General features: G+C 35.7%; 1 protein-coding gene, 1 long non-coding RNA gene and 1 pseudogene across 20 annotated transcripts in view; 1 reads left to right on the forward strand and 2 right to left on the reverse strand.

Annotated features, from left to right (window-relative positions):
• The window catches only part of AKT3 (AKT serine/threonine kinase 3), a 290,227-nt gene that overhangs the window by 29,232 nt on the left and 248,333 nt on the right, over positions 1-12,662 (reverse strand). For 18 of the 19 annotated variants that reach the window (XR_014053623.1, XR_014053624.1, XM_081490258.1 and 15 more), the window contains one exon: positions 10,737-10,824. Coding sequence is in view for 16 of the 19 variants with exons in the window: in XM_081490258.1 (XP_081346384.1) it covers positions 10,737-10,824 (88 nt within the window). In the remaining 3 variants the exon portion in view is untranslated. Of the gene's footprint in view, positions 1-10,715; positions 10,825-12,662 lie in introns of all 19 variants that reach the window. The other variant, XR_014053625.1, reaches the window with a different exon arrangement.
• On the reverse strand, positions 683-4,580 carry LOC145506207 (uncharacterized). The gene is made up of 2 exons (XR_014053626.1): positions 4,272-4,580; positions 683-2,896 (listed from the first exon to the last, which is right to left on the reverse strand). It is a non-coding gene; the product is annotated as an uncharacterized LOC145506207 (long non-coding RNA).
• Positions 5,054-6,084, forward strand: LOC145507463 (zinc finger CCCH domain-containing protein 15 pseudogene; annotated as a pseudogene).

Genomic DNA, 12,662 nt, shown 5'->3' on the forward strand with positions numbered 1-12,662 from the left:
TGGTATAGTATTATTTTAAAAAGGTCTTGAATTAGTTATAACTATAGACTGCAAACTTAAGGGCAAGCACTAAAAAAATTTAAAGGAAGTGTAAATGATATGGTAAGAGAGAATAAAACATGCAGTTTTAAAAAACACTCACTTAAAACCACGGAAGTCAGAGTGGCAAAAAAAGTGGAACACAAAAGAAGATGCAAAGAATAGGACAAGGAACAGAAAATTAATTCAACCATTAATTCAATGAACAAATACTATTTCAACTATGTCAATATCACTTTAAATGTCAATGTCTTAAAAACAAGACAAACACTGTTAAGAGTGGATAAAAAAACAAGACTCAATCATTTGTTACCTACCAGAAATCTACTTTAAATATAAAGACACAAAGAAACTAAAAGTAGGGGATACCTATTTAGATCTTCTGCTCATTTTTTGTTTGTTTTTTTTTTTCATACTGAACTATAAGAGCTGTCTATATATTTTGGAGATTAACCCCTTGTTGGTCACATTATCTACAAATATTTTCTCCCATTCTGCAGGTTGTCATTTGTTTGTTTCTTTTGGCAGTGCCATACAGCATGTGAGATCTTAGTTCCCTGACCAGGAACTGAACCTGTGTCCTCTGGAGTGAAAGTGCAGAGTCCTAACCATGGACTGCCAGGGAATTCCCCAGCAGGTTACCTTTTTATTTTCTGAATGGTGTCCTTTGCTGTGCAAAAGCTTTTAATTTTAATCAGGTCCCATTTATTTTTTTTCCCCCATTACTTAAGGAGACAAATTAAAAAAGATATGGCTGCATGCTTGTTAAGCTGTTTCAGTTTCAGTTGTCTGAATCTTTGTGACCCCATGGACTGTAGCCCGCCAGACTCCTCTGTCCCTGGGATTCTCCAGGCAAGAATACTGGAGTGGGTTGCCATGCCCTCCTCCAGGGGATCTTCCCAACCCAGGGATTGAACCTGCATCTCTTACATCTCCTGCATTGGTAGGTGGGTTCTTTACCACTAGTGCCACCTGTGGTGGTGAATTTAAAAAGATATTGCTGCAACTTATGTCAGATAGTGTGCTGCCTATGTTTTCCTCTAGGATTTTTATAGTATTTGGTCTTACACTTAGGTCTCTAATACATTTTGAGTTTATATTTATGTATGGAGTTAGAGGATGTTCTAATTTCATTCTTTTACATGTAACTGTCCAAGGAAGACATACAAATGGCCAAAACGCACATGAAAAGATGCTCAACATCGCTAATTATTAGAGAAATCTGACTCAAAACCACAATGAGGTGTCACCTCACATTGATCAGAATGGCCATCATCAAAAGTCTACAAATAATAAATGCTAGAGAGGTTGTGGGGGGGGGGACACGAACCCTCCCTCACTGTTGGCAGCGATGTAAAATGGTACAACCACTGTGCAGAACAGTATGGAGGTTTCTTTAAAAACTAAAAATAGAACTACATATGATTCTGCAATCCCACTCCTGGGCGTATATTTGGGGAAAATCACAGTTTAAAAAGGTACATGCACTCCACTTTTCATAGCATCACTATTTACAATATCCAAGATATGGAAGCAATCTGAATGTCCACTGACAGATGCATGGACAAAAAAGATGTAGTATACAAATATACAATAGAATATTGTTCAGACATAAAATAATCCCATTTGCAGCAACATAGATGGACCTAGAGATTAACACACTAAGTGAAATAAGCTAGACAGTGAAAGATAAAGTATCATATGATAGCGCTTATATGAAAAACCTAAAAAAAGATACAAATGAACTTATTTCCAAACAGAAAGAAGATTCACAGTATAGAAAACAAACTAACAGTTACCAAAGGGGAGAAGCAGTAGGGAGAGAGATAAATTATGAGATTGGCATTAGCATACACACTACTATATATAAAATAGATAACCAAGAAGGATCTACTGTATAGCACAGGGAACTATACACAGTATCTTGTAATAACCTATAAGGGAAGAGAATCTGAATACAAAGAAAAATATACATATATGTACAACTGAATCACTATGCTATACACCTAAAACTAACAGGATATTGTAAATCAACTATACTTCGATTAAAAAAAAAAACAAACTAATGTGATCTAAGACTGCATTAATTGTAGGTTAAAAAAAAAGTAAGGCGAAACCATGGTAACACTTATCAAAAGAAAGCTGGAATAGCCTTATTACTTTCAGACAGAGCCAACTTCAGAGGATTGAAAGTTATCATACAAAAAGAAACATTACATAATGATGAAGGGGTTAACTCTCCAGAAAGACATAACAATGCTTAATGTGTATGCATCTAACGAGAGAGTTTTGAAATACAATAGCCAAAAACTGATAAGAACCGTAAGGAGAAATAGATTTAATTCACTATGATAGTTGGAGACTTTTAACATCCCTTTATCAGTAATTGACAATTTCAGAAGGCAGAAAAGTAGTAAGGACTGAAAAGCAACATCAGCCAACTGGATCGAGTTGATATTTATAGACTACCTCCTCCAACAATAGCAGAATACATATTCTATTTAAGCTCACAGAACATTTACCAAGAGAAACCATATTCCAGGTCATAAAACACATCTTAAATTTAAAAGAACAGAAATTATACAAAGGTATGCTCTCAGACCACAAAAAAATTAAACTGGCAATCAATAAGATAAATATATCTGGAAAAATTTCAAATAGAGATCAAATCTGAGGAGGCAATGGCAACCCACTCCAATACTCTTGCCTGGAAAAGCCCATGGACGGAGGAGCCTGGTAGGCTGCAGTCCATGGGGTCGCGAAGAGTCGGACACGACTGAGCGACTTCATGCATTGGAGAAGGAAATGGCAACCCACTCCAGTGTTCTTGCCTGGAGAATCCCAGGGACGGAGGAGCCTGGTGGGCTGCCATCTATAGGGTTGCACAGAGTTGGACACGACTGAAGCGACTTAGCAGCAGCAGAGATCAAATAATACAGTTCCAAATAACACATGGGTCAAATAAGACATTTCAAGAAAATTTTAAATATATTTTTAAGTAAACAAAAATAAATGCAACTCATTAAAGTTTGTGGGATGCAGTAAAAATAGTCTATATAGGAAAACTTACAGTGCTGAATCACACATTCAAAAAGAAAGCTCTAAAAGCAATCATCTATGCTTCCAGTTTAGGAAGCCAGAAATAGAAGAGCAAATAAAATCTGAAATAATAAGAAAATAAATAAAAATTAGGGTAGAAATCCATAAATTTTAAAATTGAAAACTGATAGAGAAAATCACCAAATCACAAGCTGGCTTTTTGAAAAGATCAAGAAAATTGATGAACCTCTGCCACATTAAGAAGAAATTGTGTTCTATCAGGCCTTCTGGCATTTATAATAGTGCTTTGTGTACACAAATCCTATTTGGTGCAAAAATTTTAATTTTTACATTGAAGATTATACTATTGCTCATTGTGCCAAAAATGACTTCTCACATTTAATGTTTATATGCTGAACTCTACTGAGCTCAAAATTACTACTGTCTGTTCACTTTTTGTGACATTTGACTGTTATACCTCTGTTTATCCTCTTATTTCATCCATTTTTATGTGTAATTTTGTTTTAGGTGAGATTCTTACACAGAACATCTAGTTACATTTTGTTTTTAACCCACTTGAGGGTTTTAAAGCTTAAACCATTTGCATTTCATATCATAACTAACATGGTTTTGACAGCTGTCTGTGTTCTTTTATATCCTCAGTGCAATGCCTCACAATCAACAGAAGAGAGTAATTTTAAAGTTAAACTGTCAGAACATTTGGTAGATATTTGTGGCTCATTTTTCTCTGATCTGAAGTCTTAGCCTGGACTACCACTTGAGTAGGATAAGGAGAACATCGATGTGAAGCTACCTAGATGCATCTGTTTAGCCTCTTTCTTTTCTCTGTTGAGTGTTCATGTTGTACTTGTCTAACCTTGCTTTACATAAGAAAACAACAACAATCACTAACAGTGGCATAACTGCCATCAATCACCAAATTCTTCATGGTGAATTTTTCAATCAGAAAATAGGAAGTCATAATTCAGTCATGAAAAGTGCCAGTGTAACTTTAATACTATTTCATCAAACAAAGAAAAAGATACCAGATGGGAGCATGGATCTCCATAAAGCAATGGAGAATGTTACCGCTGCTGCTGCTAAGTCGCTTCAGTCGTGTCTGACTCGGTGCGACGCCATAGACGGCAGCCCACCAGGCTCCGCCGTCCCTGGGATTTTCCAGGCAAGAGTACTGGAGTGCGGTGCCATTGCCTTCTCCAGGAGAATGCTACTAGTAGTAAATATAAAGCATTTTTAGCACATTAAAATATAATTGTCTAAAGCTAAACAGAATTGTGATATATTGTGATGGTTTATAACATGTGAAAGTAGAATATATGAAAATGAAGAATGGAAGGGGAAATAGAAATATGCTATTCAAAGTGATATGTTTATAATATTAATTGAAGGCACAGTGTGGTAAGTTAAACATATATACAGAAAACTCTAAAACAACCTCAAGACAAAAAAACAAAGGAGAATAGCTAATGAGACAATAGCTAAGATAAAATCAAAACAAAAATATTCAAAAGGTAGATAAAAAAGGAATAAAATTGCAAGATGGCAGATTTAAACCCAACTATGTTAATAATTGAATTAAATAAAAATGGGCTGCACATTCCATTGGAAGTCATATATTATCTAATGAATAAGGAAAAAGTCAAAGTATGGTGCAGTGATTAAGCCTGTGTGTTCCTCTTTCTCCTCCTACCATGGATACAGACCCCATGATGTTATCTAGCTGTGCTAAAGTCTGTCTGGTGCCAGCTGTCTCCACAATCCACCCTCCACCTTCTCCAAACCTGCTAAGACTTGGAGAAGCCAAAAGGTGGAGTAGAAAAAGATTACTGGATGACAAACAGTAAGAATTACAAGAGCTAAATGAGCTATTCAAACAAACAGTAAGAATTACAAGAGCTAAATGAGCTATTCAAACCTGTAGCTGTTGCTCAAAAACTAAGTAAAGGTACAGATCATGAATCTGTGGTATATGCACGGGCAGAGCACTAAAGGAGGTAAGTATAAGTTCTCTCATGACTTGACTGCAGTGAGAAACGCAGAAGGCAATGGCACCTCACTCCAGTACTCGTGCCTGGCAAATCCCATGGACAGAGGAGCCTGGTAGGCTGCAGTCCATGGGGTCACAAAGAGTTGGACACAACTGAGCAACTTCACTTTCACTTTTCATTTTTATGCACTGGAGAGGGAACTGGCAACCCACTCCAGTGTTCTTGCCTGGACAATCCCAGGGATGGCGGAGCCTGGTGGGCTGCCACCTATGGGGTCGCACAGAATTGGACATGACTGAATCGACTTAGCAGCAGCAGCAGCACCAGTGAGAAAATGTGACGCAAGCAGTGAAGACCTTGAAAAATATACTATTGATAATTAGGATGAGAAAAAACCAGAAACAGTGAGTAAGAAGCACAATAAAGCAGAAAAGAAAAACTCCAAAATTGAGAGTGTGCAAATACTTTCTTGAACTACTAGAAACAACAAACATGGCTGCCCTGGGTATGCCATGGAGGGGGAGATATCTGCATGTACCGTGACATACTTCCTCCTGGATTTATACTGTGTTGTTTATCTTTTTGAAAGAAAGAAGAGAATGAACAGAAAATGTCATTAAAAAATCTAATAGAATGTTCTGCCCTAGGTCCAAATACTGCCAAAACAACTCCAGAATCTTTCCTTGTATGGAAGGAAAAGACAAGAAAAGATGGATAAACTTGAGCAAGAAATGGAAAGAAGGACTTCAAAACAGGGTAGGCACTGGTTTTCACTGGTTGTGAAATGTACGAATTCCGTCCTGAGCTGACTGATGATAATAACAAGGAGGGAGCAGACAATACGTGTTACACCAGGGAACAGGTGGAGGTGAGGGAGATGATTCAGTGAGGGATGTAGATGAGACAGGTATTACTGTAGCCACTCTTCAAAGATTGTAGCACATATACTTTAGAAAGAGATAAAAACAAATTAAGCAAAACTTCCCTGGTGCCTTAAACAGTGAAGAATCTGCCTATAATGCAGGTTCGACCCTGGATGGGGAAGATCCCCTGGAGAAGGGAATGGTTACCCACTCCAGTATTCTTGCCTGGAGAATTCCATGGACAGAGGAGCCTGGCGGGCTACAGTCCATGGGGTCGCATAGGGTTGGACATGACTGAGCAACTAACACTTTCACTTTTTCATCAGCTACCAACTTTATTTAGATTTCACCAGTTTTTCCACTTAGGGCCCTTTTCTATTCCAAGATCCAATCTAGAATTCCATACTACATTTCATCATGCCACCTTCGTCTCTTCAGTTTGTGAAAGTTCCACAATCATTCTTTGCCTTTCATGAAGCTGACACCTTTAAACCTATCTGACCAATTATTTTGAGGTATATATCTCTCCATGCAGGTTTCTTCAGGTTTTCTCATGATTATACTGAGGTCATTCATTTTGAAGAATACTACAAAAGTGATAGAGCCTTCTCATGCTATTATATCATGGGTTACAATGATTCTGCAATGTCTGCCAAGGGTTTGTTTGTTTGTTTTTTTTTAACTCTAAAATTACTCTTTTAATCTTTGTAAATATATATTTTGAGAGAGATATGTGGACAAGAAAGTATCCTGTTTCTTTACTTTTACCCAATAATTTTAGCATTCATTGGTGAATCTCATATAGCAATTTTTATTCTGGGGTTCTTAATGATAATTTTCTATTTCCCTGATTCTTTCTACATTTATTAATTGGAATTCACCTATAATGAACATGGGGCTTCCCTGGTGGCTCAGGTGATAAAGAATCTGCCTTCAATATGGGAGACCTGGGTTCAATCCCTGGGTCAGGAAGATCCCCTGGAGAAGGGAACAGCAACCCACTCCAGTATTCTTGCCTGGAGAATCCCATGGATAGAGGAGCTTGGCAGGATATAGTCCATGAGGTCTCAAAGAGTCAGACATGACTGAGCAACAATACTACTACTGCTACAATGAAGACATGTCTCTTTTCAATATTTTATCTATTTTTTCAATCACTAATTTCACAGTATAGACTAATGGACATGTATCTCATTCTTTGGGTCACATACAATATTTGTTTTGCTACTGAAATTTTTCCAGCTTTCACCACTGGGAATTATTTAAGGTTGGTTCCTGTGTTCTATTAACATGAACCTTTCCATCTTACCTTGTTTTTTTTTTTTTTACTTTCTGGCACCACAAAATTCCTTGGGCTCTTCTTTTACCTTCCCCATCTCAGCTGTGAGATCAACTACCTCTCCAAATAACTTTGATTTTTTTTACTGGAGAATGATGTTTAGTAATGAATATTTCAGTGTTAGATGTGATTAATGTCATATTTAATGGTAAACAATGCTTTCTCCCTAGAAACAATGTTTTCTCTCCTTAGAAACAAAACCAGGATGTTAACTCTCATCATTTCTATTCCACATTGTAGAAAGGTCCTAGCCAATATAATAAAGGAAAAGAAATAAAAATACATAGAGATTGAAAATGAAGTAAAGCTTTTTATTTATATAAAATATGGTCATCTATTTAGATAACCCTACGTCATGTACAAAAAAACGACTTAAATTAATAGCTTGTAGGATACAAGATCCACATACAAAAATCAATCCTATTTCTACTGGTAGTGAACAATATGAAAATAAAATTTTAAAGTATCATTATCATTCACATCAGAAGACATGAAATACTTATGGATAAATTTAACAAAATATGAATAAGAACTAAATATTGAAAATTATGAAACATTACTGAGATTAATTAAAGAAGGCCTAAACAAATGAAGAGGTCCAGCATTTTCAAACGCCAATCCTCCCCAAATTCTTCTATAAATTGAACACAGTCTCACAGAAAACTCCCAGTAGACTTTTTTGTATAAAGTTGACAAACTGAGTATAAAACATATAGAAATCTACCTAGATAAATTCATATAAAACATCCTACCAGAGAATCTGAAAGACTGAAGACACTTCAAAGATCATAATTTCCTGTGGGCGTAAAACAATTTGTCCATCTCCACACGAGAGAGAAGCAGCAGATGTAGGATGAGAAGCCCCACCTTCCAGTACTGAGTTATTCAGAGTGGTACATGACGATACTCCCAGTTAAGAGTAACTCACTTTTAACTTTCCCTAAGAAGAGGTTTCACTTTCCCCTAAAGGTGCGCACGCTCAGGCGCTCAGTTGTGTCTGACTCTCTGCGACCCCACGGACTGTAGCCTGCCAGGCTCCCCTGGTCATGGGATTCTCCAGGCAAGAATACTGGCATAGGGTGCCATTTCTTCCTCCAGGGGATCTTCCCAACCCAAAGCTCAAACCTGCATCTCCTGCATCGTCTGCATTGGCAGGCAGATTTACCACTGAGCCATTGGGGAAGCCCTTCTGCTAAACATACCAGTATCTTCACATGTACCTTCATCTGGAGTTTACCATGATACATATCGATAGGAAAATAGCCAATAATCATGTCATAAATCTATAAAAACAGCAATTCTCCCAAAGCACATTAGTAAAACTGAAAAATACCTGACCTTAGAGGAGGTGAGGAATAAGTTATGTATTTTAAAGACATAAGACCCCTCAAAAATGCTGGAAACCACAAGTAAATTCATTAAAATAGCTACTGGATTAGCATTCCTATCATTAATCCCTTGTTGGTTGTAATACAATACAAACCCAAATAAACACAATCATATTTCCACTACCTTTTAGAAAGTGTCAAAATCTAGGCATGCTGCTATGACACTGCTCTTCAGGTGTATGAAGATGGCCGAAAACATCAGTGCCATCTGACATCCAGGATACCACCCACACCCCCGAGTAAACCTGTAGCAAGCGTCAACGAGTAGAAACTTTGTGATTTTTGTGGTTGTGCTTCTTTATGCAGGACACTTAACATTTTTGCTCAAATTAAGCAGCAGCTATTTTTATCTAACCTCTAACAATTTAAATTCATTTCTTCACATACATCATCTAAAGCTATGTTTTGGCAGCTCCTTGTCCTGTCTTTCTTGCTGGCTTCTCCAGTTTCATTCACCACAAGGGAGCTGCCTGGGTATCTTAACAGTACCGTCACCCTGGGCATGCTGAGCCGATAGGGCAGAGACAGGATAAGCCTTGTTTCTTCACTGTGTGCTGGCTGGGTTCTCAGTGCATTCCTTAAGGGATGCCAAACTACAATCTTAGCAGCGTATCTTACTCTCTGAATAGGACTGACGAAAATCCATATTTTTCCCCTTCTTTAAAGTTAGCAGTGCCATACCAGTGCCCCACATTTTGTCTCTAAAGGAAATTTTTCTTTCTATTTTGTGGTTGGTGGTGGTGGTGGAGTCCTCTTTGGACAGAGTATATACCAAAGGAATAGTTAGTTGTGGCTTATAACTTTATGTGCCAAAGAAAACCTTTGATCATATATTATTCCTAGGTTCTTTTGCAGTGCACTGACATGATAAACAGCAAGTAGTGCTTTAGGGGCTATATATGGATGCCAATCATAAAGAATTTCATCAGTATTATAAAGTAGATATATAACTGTCTGCCTGAACTTAATAAACACTGAGGATACTTAAGAATGATCACAAACTTCTCACAAGGTTTGAGAAGGATCCAATACTTACCTCAGTGCTTTATACATGATAGGAACTCAAGAAATGTAAGTTTAATGAAGTTTGAGTAGCGGTACCATAACATGGTGCCTCTATTTTAAACACCTAGTTATAAGAAATGCTTAAAATCACCACATTCCCTATTACTGTAACATAATACAAAGATGATGCACTTGTCTTACTTCCTCACAACTCTATGGTATCACTCTATCTTTGCTTTAGGCATTAACAGAGAAGAGTATTTGGCACAAATTAAGACACTGCATAAATGTTGCTGATTAATACATTTCAGAGAAAAACATGAAAACCTAGAATAAACTGAAATGGAAGGACTGAATACAGAAACTGGCTAGATAAGAATTATAAGCAAATGCTGAATAACATAAAAATTTCATAGTAAAATTTTCATATGAGCATTTGAAAATTGAAATATCAAAATCATTGACTGTACTAACAATATCTGAAGTAGTAAAAATAAAATAAAAAAAATTTAAAAGATTAATCAGGCACAATAATTTCCTATTCCTAAACTTAAGTAAACACTGCAGTATTAGAAACAAGTACAGACTAGAGTAAAAATAAAATTATATGATTTGTAGCATCCATCTTGTAAGTCTTGAAGTTCTATTTCAAGTAAAAGAGAAGCCCCAAAGAAGACAAATAAACGTATTATTTTGTTAAATATTAAAACTAAACTGCTTTAAATTCCTTTTAAAAATGAGGAACTGTATAAATAAATATGAAGAGTTCACTTTAAAATGAAATTTATAGAGACAAAGTTTCAAAATTATGATTGTTTTGCTAGTTTTCGTGAAGAATAACATAACATTGGTGCCTTTATTTTTTCTGAATTAATGAAATGATGAGAAGTAGACTAACAAATTACTGTGATAATAAAGAGAAAAACTGATAACACTGAATAAAATTTCAAAATGCATTTCAGATGTAAAAACTATCAATAATGTTTTGTGCTAAGAAGTTCCAATATTCAATTAAATAATAGGGTGAAAATACAATGTCATGAAGATAACCTACCTTTTTATCATACACATCTTGCCAGTTTACTCCAGAAAAGAAACTGTGTCTCATAATTTCTTTTGCATCATCTGGTCCTCCACCAAGGCTGTGAGAACAGAAATAAAATTAAATGATTATAGAACATTTGCATAAGCTGAATGCATAACTACAAAGCTTTTGTGAAATGTAACTTTCTGTGTGTAAACAATTCTTGTGATAAATAGCCATAAAAATAAAAAGCTTTTGTTGTAAGATCTAGTTTTCCTAAAACACTATTATTAATAATTTGCTTTGGGACAGTATGGTATTTGAAAAAAGCACAAGTTTTGGAGACAAACCATAACTAGGCAAGCAGCTCTAGAACTTATGAGACGTATGACAATGATAAATCACTTAATCTCAGTTTTCTCATCTGTATAGTGGGAATAATAATGCCAGCATGGAAGATTATTGTTAGGGTACTTGTTATTTCTAAATGCTAGGTATTTAGAAATAACAAGTACCTAGCACAATAAATAGTAGTTATTGTCAATTCTCAAACCAAAATTATTTTAGAATGACTTTAGTCAAAATGCACCCTTGTCAACATAAATTCTGAAAAGACTACATAACTGGTTAGAAAAAACAATTTAGAGAACACTGCTAACAGAAACCAATAAATTGCTTTCATATTTCAAATGAATTTTCACAGAAATGATAAAGTTAACATATGAAATATCATTGCAATGGAATCAGCTATACAAGTTTCAATATAAATTAAAAATTAAAAATCACCCTCACCCCATCTTTGAAGGTACTCTTATTCAACTGATACTTGACACAATCTGAAATTCAGGTGTTTTCTAGATTTCTCAGTTTCATACAGTACATACTAGTCACTATGAAGAAAGGATGAGAGAAATAGAAAATAACAGAGGAGGAAGTAAGATGGGAGGAAAAGAGGAAAAAGAAATAAAGAAAGGACAGGGAAACAAGAAGGAAAATAAAATAAAGGAAATCTATTTTTAAATCTGAATTTGATAGAGCAAGTTTTATTTGATTTTACCCATTGTTAGGAATGATACATGCTGGTAAGTGCTTAATAATCAGCTATCTTGGGAAATTATAAATATATAATACATATATGTATTATTAGATTTATCGATAGAAGATGTGCAGAAGCAAAACATTATACAGTATTTCCAACCTCAAAATATATAAGTATCCTCAAAAGTACAGAGAAGAGTAAAATTTAACAACATTATCAAAGAATGATGAGTTTTGAGTATTTTCTATCCTTGATTTTAATGTTCCCGGTTTAAGTGTAAGTTTATATAATTTAATTTTTAATAATGGCTGTTTTCAACAACCAGCTCACAAAATTCTTGATATTTAGCAACTGACTAGTCTAAGCTGGTACATGTCAACTCCCAACACACCACTGGGTAGGAAGAAAAGCAAATATGTCACAGAAAATAAGCAATTATACAATTTTAATGAATTCTGGTTATTATTAGGTATAAGGAATACATCACTAGGAAGAATCCAGGACCCACTGACACACTGTCAGAATGGAAAAACAAAACAATCAGCGGATTTCTGAATATCTGTAGTGATGATCCTATAGTTTCCAGTATCCAGGTCTTTTATCCTAAGATCCATACAGAATAAATCACACCTCTGACTGGAACTTTTAGATTGGATCAGATCATAATAGTTATGTTCATACTTGGAACTCTCAGACTGGCAACTCTGTATTTAGTTAACACCCAGCACTGGACTTCCTGGCCTCACTCTTTTTCATTCTATTTCAAGTTATGTATGCCTCTCCCCTGGTAGAATGCAAATTCATTTGGGGGGAGAGTTCAGTATTGGATTATCCAAAAAGTGTTTTAAGCTTGTGCTTAGGGAGCCAGTAAAGCAGAAACACCAAAATACTTGCTTCTGAAAGAATTATTTAACATT

The sequence above is a fragment of the Giraffa tippelskirchi genome, chromosome 5 (genome assembly GCF_054371585.1).
Source record: "Giraffa tippelskirchi isolate mGirTip1 chromosome 5, T2T-mGirTip1v1.2.pri, whole genome shotgun sequence".
In the NCBI taxonomy this organism is placed as follows: domain Eukaryota; kingdom Metazoa; phylum Chordata; class Mammalia; order Artiodactyla; family Giraffidae; genus Giraffa; species Giraffa tippelskirchi.